The sequence below is a fragment of the Mytilus californianus genome, unplaced genomic scaffold (genome assembly GCF_021869535.1).
Source record: "Mytilus californianus isolate M0D057914Y unplaced genomic scaffold, xbMytCali1.0.p SCAF_1, whole genome shotgun sequence".
Classification (NCBI taxonomy): Eukaryota; Metazoa; Mollusca; class Bivalvia; order Mytilida; family Mytilidae; genus Mytilus; species Mytilus californianus.
This window is the reverse complement of record NW_026262581.1, coordinates 68905862-68919519: the sequence shown is the minus strand read 5'-3', so window position 1 is coordinate 68919519 and position 13658 is coordinate 68905862. Positions and strand designations below refer to the sequence as shown.

Here is a 13658-nt window from a genome sequence, read left to right as displayed (position 1 = left end):
CTTTGCCTTTTCTTTTTGAGACTATATATGAAACTGGTACGAGAATAACGGTTAAACTTTTTGTGTATCGCTCTATTTAAAAACGTGGTACCAACAAGTGACAAGTTGGCAAAATTTGTAAACAACAGCAACGCACATCCAAAATCGTTTATATCATATATGATTTGTTTACCATATCACTTTTTATAATAACACAAAGGTATTAATCAAATACGATCAAAATTAAACCTACATGATGTATCATGGTACCAAGTCAAACCGTAACCGGTAATAAGCAGCTGTAGGGAAAACGGTACTATTTATTCTGCCATAGGCGACAATACTAACATTTTCTAAATTTACCACTTTTTATAATAAAAACCCCGATAAAACAGTTATGTGTGGTGTTAGTACTTTATTATTCTGTTTTGAAAATTGAAGCCAAATAGTATCATGACCAACTTCCAATGGAGCTTGTTAATGTTATCCATGCCCACCGTCATTTTACACCAAATTTATGAAATTTTTGAAGTCTTTTCGAATAATTCTCTAGAAAATATTTCAATAGGTTTCAAAATTTATATTGTAAATATACACACTGCAGTTATTCATAGATAAATAAAAAAATATATTGTACCCTAACATCCAATCACAGCGCTCCTAAGTTGACTTCCTTCACCTGCCTTGGGTACACAAAAGACCAACCTAATGCTGGGAAAATGTAATAGTACCGTTTTCCCTATACTGTGACATAAAGATATAAAGAATTCTTTTGACACCATTAATGCAATACTGGGTTATTGTGAAAATCTTGGCTATAATAAATACTTGTATGTTCCCATTACTTAAAGAAACATGGATCATTTAATGTCCCCACCCCTACATGCTGGTTTACCTCTTTCTCTACTTCTTTCAGATAAGGCTTAATAAACAACCTGTATCCAATCATATCTTATCTTATCTATAAAGAATAATAAACAGTTCCATTTAAACAGATAAAAATAACAGTTCCATTCAATTTGTATTCATTTCATCCAAAATTTACAACATAAGCACAAACTCAAGATTTTTCATACTAATCTCCATTCCATGCTTTAGTATATGCCATATTGTGGTTCAAATTTTGAGAGCTTGTTATAAAATCCATTATTCTGTCTTGAGATGATGAGAACAAAGATATTAGACACTTTCAACATTAAATATGCAAAATACTCAGCTGTAAAGTTGCCTTTGTTGCCTGTATTAATCTATGAAAAAGCTGAATTATGTCCCTTGGGAGTATTAATTTCCAACAAAAGTCCTTTCAAACAGTAGAAAATGAAAAATTATATATGCCTGATATAATAAAAGATAGAAACTACAAAATGAAGCACTATTGAATTATTTGCTGCATGAATTGCCAAGAATATGACCAATTCTTTACACAGGAGAGTATAAAATTCTATCTAAATTTAGCCTCAAGTGGGCCTCTTTTTTTCTTAGATGGACAATTTTAACACTGAAAATGCTTCTAGTATGACCAAATGTTGCCTTACTCCATAAACAGTACAAACTTAACCAGACAATTTCCTATTTGAATAGATTATGTCTACAGAAATACCCAAGTGATACATTTAGGGAATTACACAGCAAAAAAGGCAAATATTCCAGTTAAAAATATTTGTCGCGACTTGAATTCTGGTGTTTCCAATTGAATTAATCATTGCGAAAGGTGAAAACAAATACAAAAGAACTATAGTTTGGTGCATTTTATACAATATAGTTAATATTGAAATCCTAGAATAAAGTTTTATATCAGTACCCATGAATTTGACTTATTATGATGACTCAGCACTTTTCTCAACACAGTATTGTTCTCAGTGAAAAAATTCTATTCTTTGTGATAAAAATCAAATGTACTAACCAAAAGCTTCAAAATAGTATACTTTAACTGAAGTCGGATTGATTTTGATTTCCCTTGCTATCTTCGGTATAGGGAAAACGGTACTATTTATTCTGCCATAGGCGACAATACTAACATTTTCTAAATTTACCACTTTTTATAATAAAAACCCCGATAAAACAGTTATGTGTGGTGTTAGTACTTTATTATTCTGTTTTGAAAATTGAAGCCAAATAGTATCATGACCAACTTCCAATGGAGCTTGTTAATGTTATCCATGCCCACCGTCATTTTACACCAAATTTATGAAATTTTTGAAGTCTTTTCGAATAATTCTCTAGAAAATATTTCAATAGGTTTCAAAATTTATATTGTAAATATACACACTGCAGTTATTCATAGATAAATAAAAAAATATATTGTACCCTAACATCCAATCACAGCGCTCCTAAGTTGACTTCCTTCACCTGCCTTGGGTACACAAAAGACCAACCTAATGCTGGGAAAATGTAATAGTACCGTTTTCCCTATACTGTGACATAAAGATATAAAGAATTCTTTTGACACCATTAATGCAATACTGGGTTATTGTGAAAATCTTGGCTATAATAAATACTTGTATGTTCCCATTACTTAAAGAAACATGGATCATTTAATGTCCCCACCCCTACATGCTGGTTTACCTCTTTCTCTACTTCTTTCAGATAAGGCTTAATAAACAACCTGTATCCAATCATATCTTATCTTATCTATAAAGAATAATAAACAGTTCCATTTAAACAGATAAAAATAACATTTCCATTCAATTTGTATTCATTTCATCCAAAATTTACAACATAAGCACAAACTCAAGATTTTTCATACTAATCTCCATTCCATGCTTTAGTATATGCCATATTGTGGTTCAAATTTTGAGAGCTTGTTATAAAATCCATTATTCTGTCTTGAGATGATGAGAACAAAGATATTAGACACTTTCAACATTAAATATGCAAAATACTCAGCTGTAAAGTTGCCTTTGTTGCCTGTATTAATCTATGAAAAAGCTGAATTATGTCCCTTGGGAGTATTAATTTCCAACAAAAGTCCTTTCAAACAGTAGAAAATGAAAAATTATATATGCCTGATATATTAAAAGATAGAAACTACAAAATGAAGCACTATTGAATTATTTGCTGCATGAATTGCCAAGAATATGACCAATTCTTTACACAGGAGAGTATAAAATTCTATCTAAATTTAGCCTCAAGTGGGCCTCTTTTTTTCTTAGATGGACAATTTTAACACTGAAAATGCTTCTAGTATGACCAAATGTTGCCTTACTCCATAAACAGTACAAACTTAACCAGACAATTTCCTATTTGAATAGATTATGTCTACAGAAATACCCAAGTGATACATTTAGGGAATTACACAGCAAAAAAGGCAAATATTCCAGTTAAAAATATTTGTCGCGACTTGAATTCTGGTGTTTCCAATTGAATTAATCATTGCGAAAGGTGAAAACAAATACAAAAGAACTATAGTTTGGTGCATTTTATACAATATAGTTAATATTGAAATCCTAGAATAAAGTTTTATATCAGTACCCATGAATTTGACTTATTATGATGACTCAGCACTTTTCTCAACACAGTATTGTTCTCAGTGAAAAAATTCTATTCTTTGTGATAAAAATCAAATGTACTAACCAAAAGCTTCAAAATAGTATACTTTAACTGAAGTCGGATTGATTTTGATTTCCCTTGCTATCTTCGGTATAGGGAAAACGGTACTATTTATTCTGCCATAGGCGACAATACTAACATTTTCTAAATTTACCACTTTTTATAATAAAAACCCCGATAAAACAGTTATGTGTGTGTTAGTACTTTATTATTCTGTTTTGAAAATTGAAGCCAAATAGTATCATGACCAACTTCCAATGGAGCTTGTTAATGTTATCCATGCCCACCGTCATTTTACACCAAATTTATGAAATTTTTGAAGTCTTTTCGAATAATTCTCTAGAAAATATTTCAATAGGTTTCAAAATTTATATTGTAAATATACACACTGCAGTTATTCATAGATAAATAAAAAAATATATTGTACCCTAACATCCAATCACAGCGCTCCTAAGTTGACTTCCTTCACCTGCCTTGGGTACACAAAAGACCAACCTAATGCTGGGAAAATGTAATAGTACCGTTTTCCCTGTAGTCTGTACTTACAGCAGTCCGGTTCCACATGTACATTTCCGAATTCCCCGATAGGTCTGTTTATTTACCCTACTCTAAAAACTCTTTCCATGGACTTTACGTCTATGTAAAATTTGACAACTGTTCCCGAAGGAGAACCTAAAAAAAATTACATTAAATTAGATTTATAACTTCCTTTTGAAACCACTTCATCTTACACAGCGGATCGTTTAGTAAAGCGTTGTATCTCATCTGCTTTTGTTGGTTTTAAAATCACTCCAGAACTTATGTTTGTATTTGCTTTGTATGTATACAGACTTGAAATAAAGCTTTTTGTGTTGCGTCTACTTAACAAGTATCGTCGTGTCATGTTTTCGTATCATCCATATTTCATCGGTTTCGATTGCGCAAGCTTAAAGTGTGATGGTTTTTTGGTTTCTATATTTGGAACAACAACAACACTACAACGTGACAAATGTCAAACATATTCAAAGTGGCTATTAAAGACGTAAGAACAAATTAAATCAAACTTATCAAAGGGTTGCATGAAGTACAACTATTTCATCTGCCTGTCAGACACTTGATCTTCAAGTCACATGACTGTCATATGGTTTTTTGTCGTACTTATTACAAACCAGCGAGTTTGAATTAATATGGTTCTTATATAAAATGGTTATATGTAACCTTTATACATAAAGATGAAAACAGTCTTAACTTTTTACATTTAAACTTTGAAAAACTGCATTTAAATTTATAAAAAAAATAATGACTTTTGTAGAAACCCAGTGCCAATCTGAAAAAAATCACAATGTTACAATTTCAGCACATGAAACATCAACCAAAAGCTATTTAGCTATTTTTAGTACTGAAAAGTATTAAATAATTTTTTTTTATGATTCAAACAATCGTCAGAACCACGACTTTAGAAAACACTCATTTCTGGATTTTTATTGTCATTTCCTGTCCGTATACTGATCCAATTTTTTACTTCATACGAAAACATATGATGCCATCTTATGACATATGAAAATCACAAAGTAATCGGGAACAGTAAAAAATCTTAGTAAGCCTTGACAAAAAAATCTACATGCAGGTACGTTAAAACATTCACCAGAACATGATTTTAAAATTCAAGTACACATGTGAATAAAAAAACAGTGAAAATCGTAAGCAGTGAAAATTGTTATTAGTACGAAAACACATCACACGAGGATATTTTTGTATAGGACCGTGAACCCCATTGACAGTAAAACGTCAATTGATTCAACTACGATGCAGTCCGGTAAATGCTCCCACACAAGTCTTTGATCGTATGTATTTCTACTTAATTATATACAAATTGTATCAAATTTGATATTTATATATAAATCATATCACTGACAAATGACTGACATCTCAATTTTGAGTAGTTTATCTCATTTCCCACAAAAAATCTGAAATAAATTTTTAAATTAACAAACAAGTGGGTCACCGGTGTTTTTATTGGAAATGTGTTTGTCCATTAAATCTGCCCATGTACAGTAAATATGTATTGAGGGCCAGTTTATCACATATTCATGAAAGGAAAATGGTGATTTATTAATAGACCACTTATAAAGGGATTCCAGACAATCCGCAAAAAAAAATATTTCAAGTCAGAAACGTGTTTTGTAAGCAATAATATGATATTAGCTTTAGGAACTGTATTATATATATCACTAGATCATGTAGATATTTTTGTAAAAAAGTATTTTTCTTTAAAAAGTTGACACTCAGTGAGGATAAGTACAGTTCCTATGAACAAAATAGCAGACGAAATATTCACGGAAATGACAATTATGGAAATAATGGGAGTGGGCAGATTTACTGGACTGATGGAAATACCGGACACTAGTGTAATATGTAACAAATTTAAGGGTCTCCCTATTTAGGGACAAGAAGCAACAAGAAGACCAATTTACCGACAAGAAAACAAATTTAGCACCAAGAAATCTAAATATTAATTATTTCCAATAAATAGATGTAGAAACATGCATTAAAGTGTGTTTTTTAATATACATGTATTTAATTATTTTATTATGCTGATAGAAGAAAATTACCATTTCTTCAAGAAAAGAGTTTTTTTTTTATTATCGAGGATATGTTTAAGATAATGTACTTAATATACTTACAGTTTACAGCATATATATAGTGAATAAGTGAATGAATAAATGAAAGGGAGGAGGGGGGGTTAATTTCTTTGTTCTTTAATTTTAAGTCATTCTTCATGGACACTTAGTATAATCAGGTGATGGAAGGATTATCTCATCCTGTATGCTCATATTTAGAGTAATTGCCATGTGCTTTTATTTACTTAAATTATTTATGAAGATTACTTCACTGTGTTACACCATTATGATTCTGGGATTGTAACAAAATGTTCAGATTCATAAATACTTTGAAATATTTTTTTTTACTAAAAATTCACTACAAGGCTGCATAGCTACTAAATGCCAAAATTTGTTTATAAAACAGTTATAATAACCTGTAATTAATTGACTTTTTTTATAGATTTATTGTTTTAATAGCTGGTATATAACATTCTTGTCGCTAAATTTGTCTTCTTGTCGCTAATTTTTTTCTTCTTGTAGCTCCTTGTTGCTAATTAGTGAGACCCTGGAACAAGTATTTTTGTATAGGATAAAGACAATCATTGACAGTAAAACCTAATCTGACTCTCCTAAACAAGTATATAGTTTTGTATAGGATTACAACTACCAATAAATATTGACAGTAAAACCTCATCTGACTCAGCATGTACTGAGTATTTTTGTATCGGATCACAACCACCATTGACAGTAAAACCTTATCTAACTCTACTTAACCAGCCCCTGTGATCAGTCCTGTTATCAGCCCAAAGCGTTAGCCCATTGGTGAAATGGGTCTACTAAATGCTTCTTAGCTTCAGTATGTAACATGTTGAAGATTACTAGAACACTCATACTAGGAGAAACTAAAATCTGAACATAATCACAATAAATTTCATTTTTTTCTTCATTTAGATAAGAGATAAAAGCATATATATTTATTTCAGCAATACATTTAATATGGATTGTGCTCCAGATTTCAAAGCATTTAAGTCTGGGCTACTGGCTACCTGGTTTGTAAGGAATTCCACAACCTTAAGCTTATTCTTTTAAGAAATAATGAAAATGAATGGTAATTTGTGGGAGAAAATGGCTGTACAAATTCATGTTCTCTTGATGTTACTTGGTTATGATGTTTTTGGTTGGAAACTAATTGATGATGTATTTCATAGAGCATGGTAACTGATGCAAGATTTCTTCTTTGTTGTTGTGTTGGCCAGCTTAGATGCTTAAGCATGGCACTTACACTACTTTGGTAGTTGTATTCATGAAAAATGTACACATGGTACATGTACATGTATAGAGAACCTTGCAGTTCTAGATCATATTGATTTTATTTTATTTTTTGTTTCTGCCAGGGATCCCAGATAGCACTATTAAAATTCTAATTTTGGTCTGACATGTTTTAAAAGCTAGTTGGATTCTTTAATTTTAATGCTGTCGGTACTTTTCCTTCCTTTTTATACGACAACAAAAAAATTGTGGTCGCATATTGGTATGACATTGCCGTCGTTTTCGTCATCGTCCGAAGACACATTGGTTTTCGCACAATAACTTAAGTTTAAGTAAATGGATCTCTATGAAATTTTACCATAAGGTTCAATACCATAAAAGGAAGGTTTGGATTGATTTTGGGGGTTATGGTACCAATAGTTAAGGAATTAGGGGCCAAAAATAAGCATTTTTGTAACTTCCAGACAATAACTTGTGTGTTAGTGTATGGATCTCTCTGACATTGTACCACAAGGTTCCATATCAGAAAGGGAATGCTGGGATTGATTTTGGGGGTAATTGCCTTAAAATTTTAGGAATTAGGGGCCAAAAAGGGGCAAAAAACAAGCATTTTTCTAGTTTCATGACAATAACTTGTGTGTAAGTTCATGGATCTTTCTGAAATTGTACTACAAGGTTCCATATCACAAAGGGAAAGCTGGAATTGAGTTTGGGGGTAATTGCCCAAAATGTTTAGGAATAAGGGGCCAAAAAATAAGCTATTTTATAGTATCCAGACAATAACTTGTGCTCAAGTGTATGGATCTCTCTGAAATTGTACTGCAAGATACCATATCACAAAGGGAAGGCTGGGATTGATTTTGGGGGTAATTGCCTCAAAATTTTAGGAATAAGGGGCCAAAAAGGGACAAAAAACAAGCATTTTTCTAGTTTCATGACAATAACTTGTGTGTAAGTGTATGGATCCTTATGAAATTGTACTACAAGGTTCCAAATCACAAAGGGAAAGCTGGGTTTGATTTTTGGGGTAATTGCCCTAAATGTTTAGGAATTTTGGGCCAAAAAGGGGCCAAAAAACAAGCATTTTTCTATGTCCAGACAATAATTTGTGTTCAAGTGTATGGATCTCTCTGAAATTGTACTGCAAGGTACCATACCTCAAAAGGAAGGCTGGGATTGAGTTTGGGGTGATGAATCAAAAGGGGGTTAAAAAAATTTAGGGGGGGATTTTTTTTCCTTTTTTTTTCCCCTTGTTTTCCTTTTTTTTTTCTTTAAAATTTTCCATTTTAAGTTGGTTATTTCTGATTTATATATAAAAGCAAATAATAATGATATGGTTTGAATAGGTAAATTAAAATTTTTTAAGTTCTTAGACCACATTCATTCTGTGTCAGAAACCTATGCTGTGTCGAATATTTAATCAAAATCCAAATTCAAAGCTGTATCAAGCTTGAATGTTGTGTCCATACTTGCCCCAACTGTTCAGGGTTCGACCTCTGTGGTCGTATCAAGCTGCGACTAGCGGAGCATTTTATTATAAATTGGAATGATACATTTGCTTTATTTGTGAGGTTACTAATCAGTGTGCTATGATCTTTTTATCACACTTTAAACAAATGCCTAATCAAATAGAAAACATTGAACAATTCTCTGGCAAGAGACGTACATGCTTTGTTGCCTCCACTGGAATATTCTTACTACTTAAAAGTTCCCCAACAGTATCAAACTATAGTCCTTTGAAAAAATGATAATGTCAATGTCAGATATTCTTTTTAGTGTTAGTGTTTTCAATTTTTAATTATTCTGCTGTCATTTTGCTTGACATTGACAAAACAAGCATATTCTTTATCAGCCATTGCTGTTAGGAACGATTATAAGGTCATTAAGAACAGAGTAAAATATGAAGATATTTGACGGGGCAGAAACATGTTAAATCTGTGTTGATTAAATACACATGCAAATCCCAATGTTTTCTTAATGAAAATGTGATAAAATCTGTTATTGTTTTTGTAAATTGTGTGTTTTAAATGCATGAATGTCTTGTAAGTATCTGATATTGTATGTATTGTGTGTATTCATTTGTATTGTACATGTACAATGATGTATGACATAAATGTAATCGTAGGTTTAAAAGCTTTTGAGAGCTTATGTTTTAGATAAAAATAAGGATATGTGTTGTGAACCCCAATAAGACAACTATATACCAGAGTCCAAATGAAATGGACGTTCATGATATCAAATATAGATCACTGTATGACCTTCAACAATTAGAAAAACCCTCATTGGCAATCATATAGAATCTCTTACTTTTTAATTATGATAGGATGGATCCATATTTACTAAAAGATCACAATTAAACTTATGCCTCTGTTGATGTATCTGTAATATTTTAGTCTTATAGAGATTTTGAGTTGACATATTGTATAAGCACAGGTCTACATTTTGACCTATCGATATGTTAGCCTCTAGAATTCTTTTGGTTATTTGTGTCATTGGGTGACTGTTTCCCCTGTCTCTTTATAATCATTTTTGTTGAGCCTGCGACTTTTGTCGCTAAAGCAAGACATAGCGATCCTACATTCCGTCAGCGGTGGCGTCCACAAATATTCACTCTGTGGTTAAAGTTTTTGAAATTTTAATAACTTTCTTAAACTATCCTGGATTTCTACCAAACTTGGACAGAAGCTTGTTTATGATCATAAGATAGTATCCAGAAGTAAATTTTGTAAAAAAAATCCTGTTTATCCGTATTTTACTTATAAATGGACTTAGTTTTTCTGCCAGATAACATTACATTCACTCTGTGGTTAAAGTTTTTAAAATTTTAATAACTTTATTAAACTATCCTGGATTTGGACAGAAGCTTGTTTATGATTAAAAGCTAGTATCTAAAAGGAAATTTTGTAAAAATTTATTTCCTGTTTTTCTGTATATTACTTATAAATGGACTTAGTTTTTCTTCCAGTTAACATTACATACAGTCTGCAGTTAAAGTTTTTAAAACATTTATTAGATTCATAAACCATCCTGGATTTTTACTAAACTTGGATAGAAGCTTCTTACAATCAAAAGATAGTATCTAAAGGAAAATTTTGAATAATTTTTCCCCATTTTTGTTGAGCCTGCGACTAACAGCAAAAGTAGGCGAGACACTGGGTTCCTTGGAACCCTTACAAATTTTTAATTAAAAGTGCACTCTCAGTAAAGTTCTGATTAAACTGATAAGAAATCAGCACATAACAAAGATAGGGTGGGTTGACTGAAAACAACAATCACTTTTTTGGTTCACAAATTGAATCACATTTTGAAATGAAATACAATGTATCTCAACATTTAACAATATATATGGCATACAATTTAGGACTAGGAGTAGATATTAGATGCAAACTATAATACAGTTATATTATTATTATTATCATATGAAAGGCATCTGTTAAGCTTCACCCGTCTTATCCCCTGTGTAAATAATTTAAACTTCTTAAACCAGGATAAAATAAGGTATATTGAAGACCCATTGATGGCCTTCGGCTGTTGTCTGCTCTATGGTGGGGTTGTTGTCTCTTTGACACATTCCCCATTTCCATTCTCAATTTTACATGCATATATGCATAATTTCAACCACTTTAGTTTTACATTTTTACCATATCATGTCTTGAAACACCAGCTGTGGTCTATTTATTAGGATTGATTTTTACAACACAGCTTCTGTAGATCCCTCATTTAATTAATAAATATTATGTTTTTAATAATCCAGAGAGAGGGCATTAAACTGTTAAATATAAAATATAAAGTGCCTAGTCAATTGAATAATTCATATAGACATAAATAACATACATATCTCTTCATATTCATCAAGATGACAGACATTAAGGGTAAGTAAATGGTATAATTTAGGTTAGAACGGTTTTGTACAGGTTAGAGTTATGGATAATAATGCAATCAGCATTGTTTAATTAGTTTTTTTTATTGTCTATATCCTATCAATGAAACCATGCATGACTCCAATAATATGAATCAATCACTGTTGATGACTATAAATCATTGAAAGTATTAGCAATGACAAAAGTTTTGTGTATTTTTCTTTTTCCCTGGATGGAGAATGTAAGTATTTTCCTGATAGAGTTTTTCACCAAAAAATCTTACTATTGAAATGACGTGACTCTCTCATATACTATTATATAAATGTATTGTAACTAGCAACCAATTTCTATTGTACAATTTTTATGAAAAGAGCTGCTGAATAAATATGCCTTTTTAATGTATTTAATCTGCAAGAAGACTAATTCTGAGATTCCAAAACGTTTTTTTCTTAAAATAATGTAAACTAAATATCTTCAAGCAAGTTATGTATTGACTTTTCTTGGTTACATACATGACAGTGATTAAAAAAATATGTGAATAAATATATTTATCGCTATTTTCTAAAGTTTTGCTTTGATCATTTTTTTTTTGGTGATAATTTTTCATATGCTACTCAAATAATATGGGATTTTCTCAGTCGAGTAGAAAGGGAATGTATGACCTAATGAGCCTACGTAATTGACATTGCCTAGCTATATATAGAAAACAGCAATAAACAGATTATCAATGGTCGTTCAAACTCGAGGATGTTTCTCTGCTATATCTCATCTCATGTCACCCTTCGATGAGATTGTAGCTCAGAAACACCTTCTCGTTTGAAAAACCATTAATAACCTATAAATATAATTCATCGCAAATACATTGAATATGTCAAACTTACAAAAAAATTGCCAAAGTATTTCCCTGTAAATTTGGTTAGTAATGACAAAATGCAAAAAAGTGTCAATGAAAATATGTTGGTTTACAGTGATATAAAATGACAACTGCTTTTGTAGAATTACATGTAGTAAAACAAGAATTATTGTTTTATTTCAGGGGAGATAGTTCAGTGACAACCCTTCTCAAATAGGTTTGAAATGTATTGTGAAGGCTGAAATGGATAAGAAAGGGTATGAATTACGACAAAGAAAGAACCCTCCCACCAAAACCCAACATCCCTCTGTTGAAAATTCAGTATCACATAAAACTCCAAAGATGGAAGTTGATTTAGGAACGATTCAAATGAAAGATATTTTGAAGCAAGATAATGGAACAGTTAATACAGCCTTTTCTGATGAGGATGAAGAGAACACACTTTTTGATCAGACACCGCTGTTATCTCGAGATGAAATCTGTGCATCACCAGATGTATTGATTGAAGAAGACACCAGGGAGGTCAAAGTTGACGAGAGCTGGTGGACAATCGGTCTTCAAGTGTTCTTTCCATTCATCATAGCAGGTTTTGGTACTGTAGGTGCTGGAATGGTGCTAGATATAGTTCAGGTAAATACTGTAGGTGCAGGAATGGTGCTAGATATAGTTCAGGTAAATACTGTAGGTGCTGGAATGGTGCTAGATATAGTTTAGGTAAATACTGTAGGTGCTTGAATGGTGCTAGATATAGTTCAGGTAAATACTGTAGGTGCAGGAATGGTGCTAGATATAGTTCAGTTATATACTGTAGGTGCAGGAATGGTGCTAGATATAGTTCAGGTTAATACTGTAGGTGCTGGAATGGTGCTAGATATTGTTCATGAAATGCACTCAAAATCTTATGGCTGACTCAGAGGAGGGACGAGAGCCTAGGTGCTGTGTGCAAAATTTTTCAGGTCACATGGTACGATTTCAGCTTTCGTTTGGAAATTTTAAATATTGAAAAAGATCAATTTGTTCATGTTTTGATATCAAATGTATTCTATTGCATTCATAAAAAATATAGCATCTTTTCTCCTAGAAAGATTTATTGATGATAGAAAATGTCTTTTTACTTCTTTTTGGTAAATTATATCAATAAAGATTATGTCCCATAATGGCGGGAATTTGTATTCGATCTCTGTAAAAATACAAGGCACAAATTTTGTTAATATTACGTAAGTTTGCATGTAATATCATTGACATTTATAGCAGTTACAGAATATTGTTCATACAACCTTGAACATAAAAGGTATTCTTAAGTCTCCATCCGTTGCTGCATAGTAAGTTGATAAAAAACGATGTTTTTCAAATAAAATGTCCAAATATAATATGTCAAATCTGTGAATAAATATGTAAACATTAGGCACAAAAACCATTGTTTTGTGTATTTCAATTATATTATAGACAAAATGAAAATTTTTCACCAGAAAACCATGTAAAATAGCTTTTTCGTCCCCTACCGACGAAGTCGAAAGGGACTCAGGTTTGCACTCCGTCTGTCTGTCTGTCTGTCTGTCTGTCTGT

At 31.6% G+C, this 13658-nt stretch overlaps 1 protein-coding gene across 5 annotated transcripts in view; it reads left to right on the top strand.

Moving 5' to 3' along the window:
* The first annotated feature begins 61 nt into the window (after nucleotides 1–61).
* The window catches only part of LOC127706849 (solute carrier family 41 member 1-like), a 60405-nt gene continuing 46808 nt past the window's right edge, over nucleotides 62–13658 (top strand). Inside the window, exons 1-2 of one of the 5 annotated variants that reach the window (XM_052211568.1) lie at nucleotides 62–199; nucleotides 12276–12722. In XM_052211568.1, coding sequence (XP_052067528.1) covers nucleotides 12336–12722 — 387 coding nt within the window. In that variant the 5' untranslated portion in view covers nucleotides 62–199; nucleotides 12276–12335. The other 4 variants (XM_052211574.1, XM_052211595.1, XM_052211587.1 and 1 more) reach the window with 4 other exon arrangements.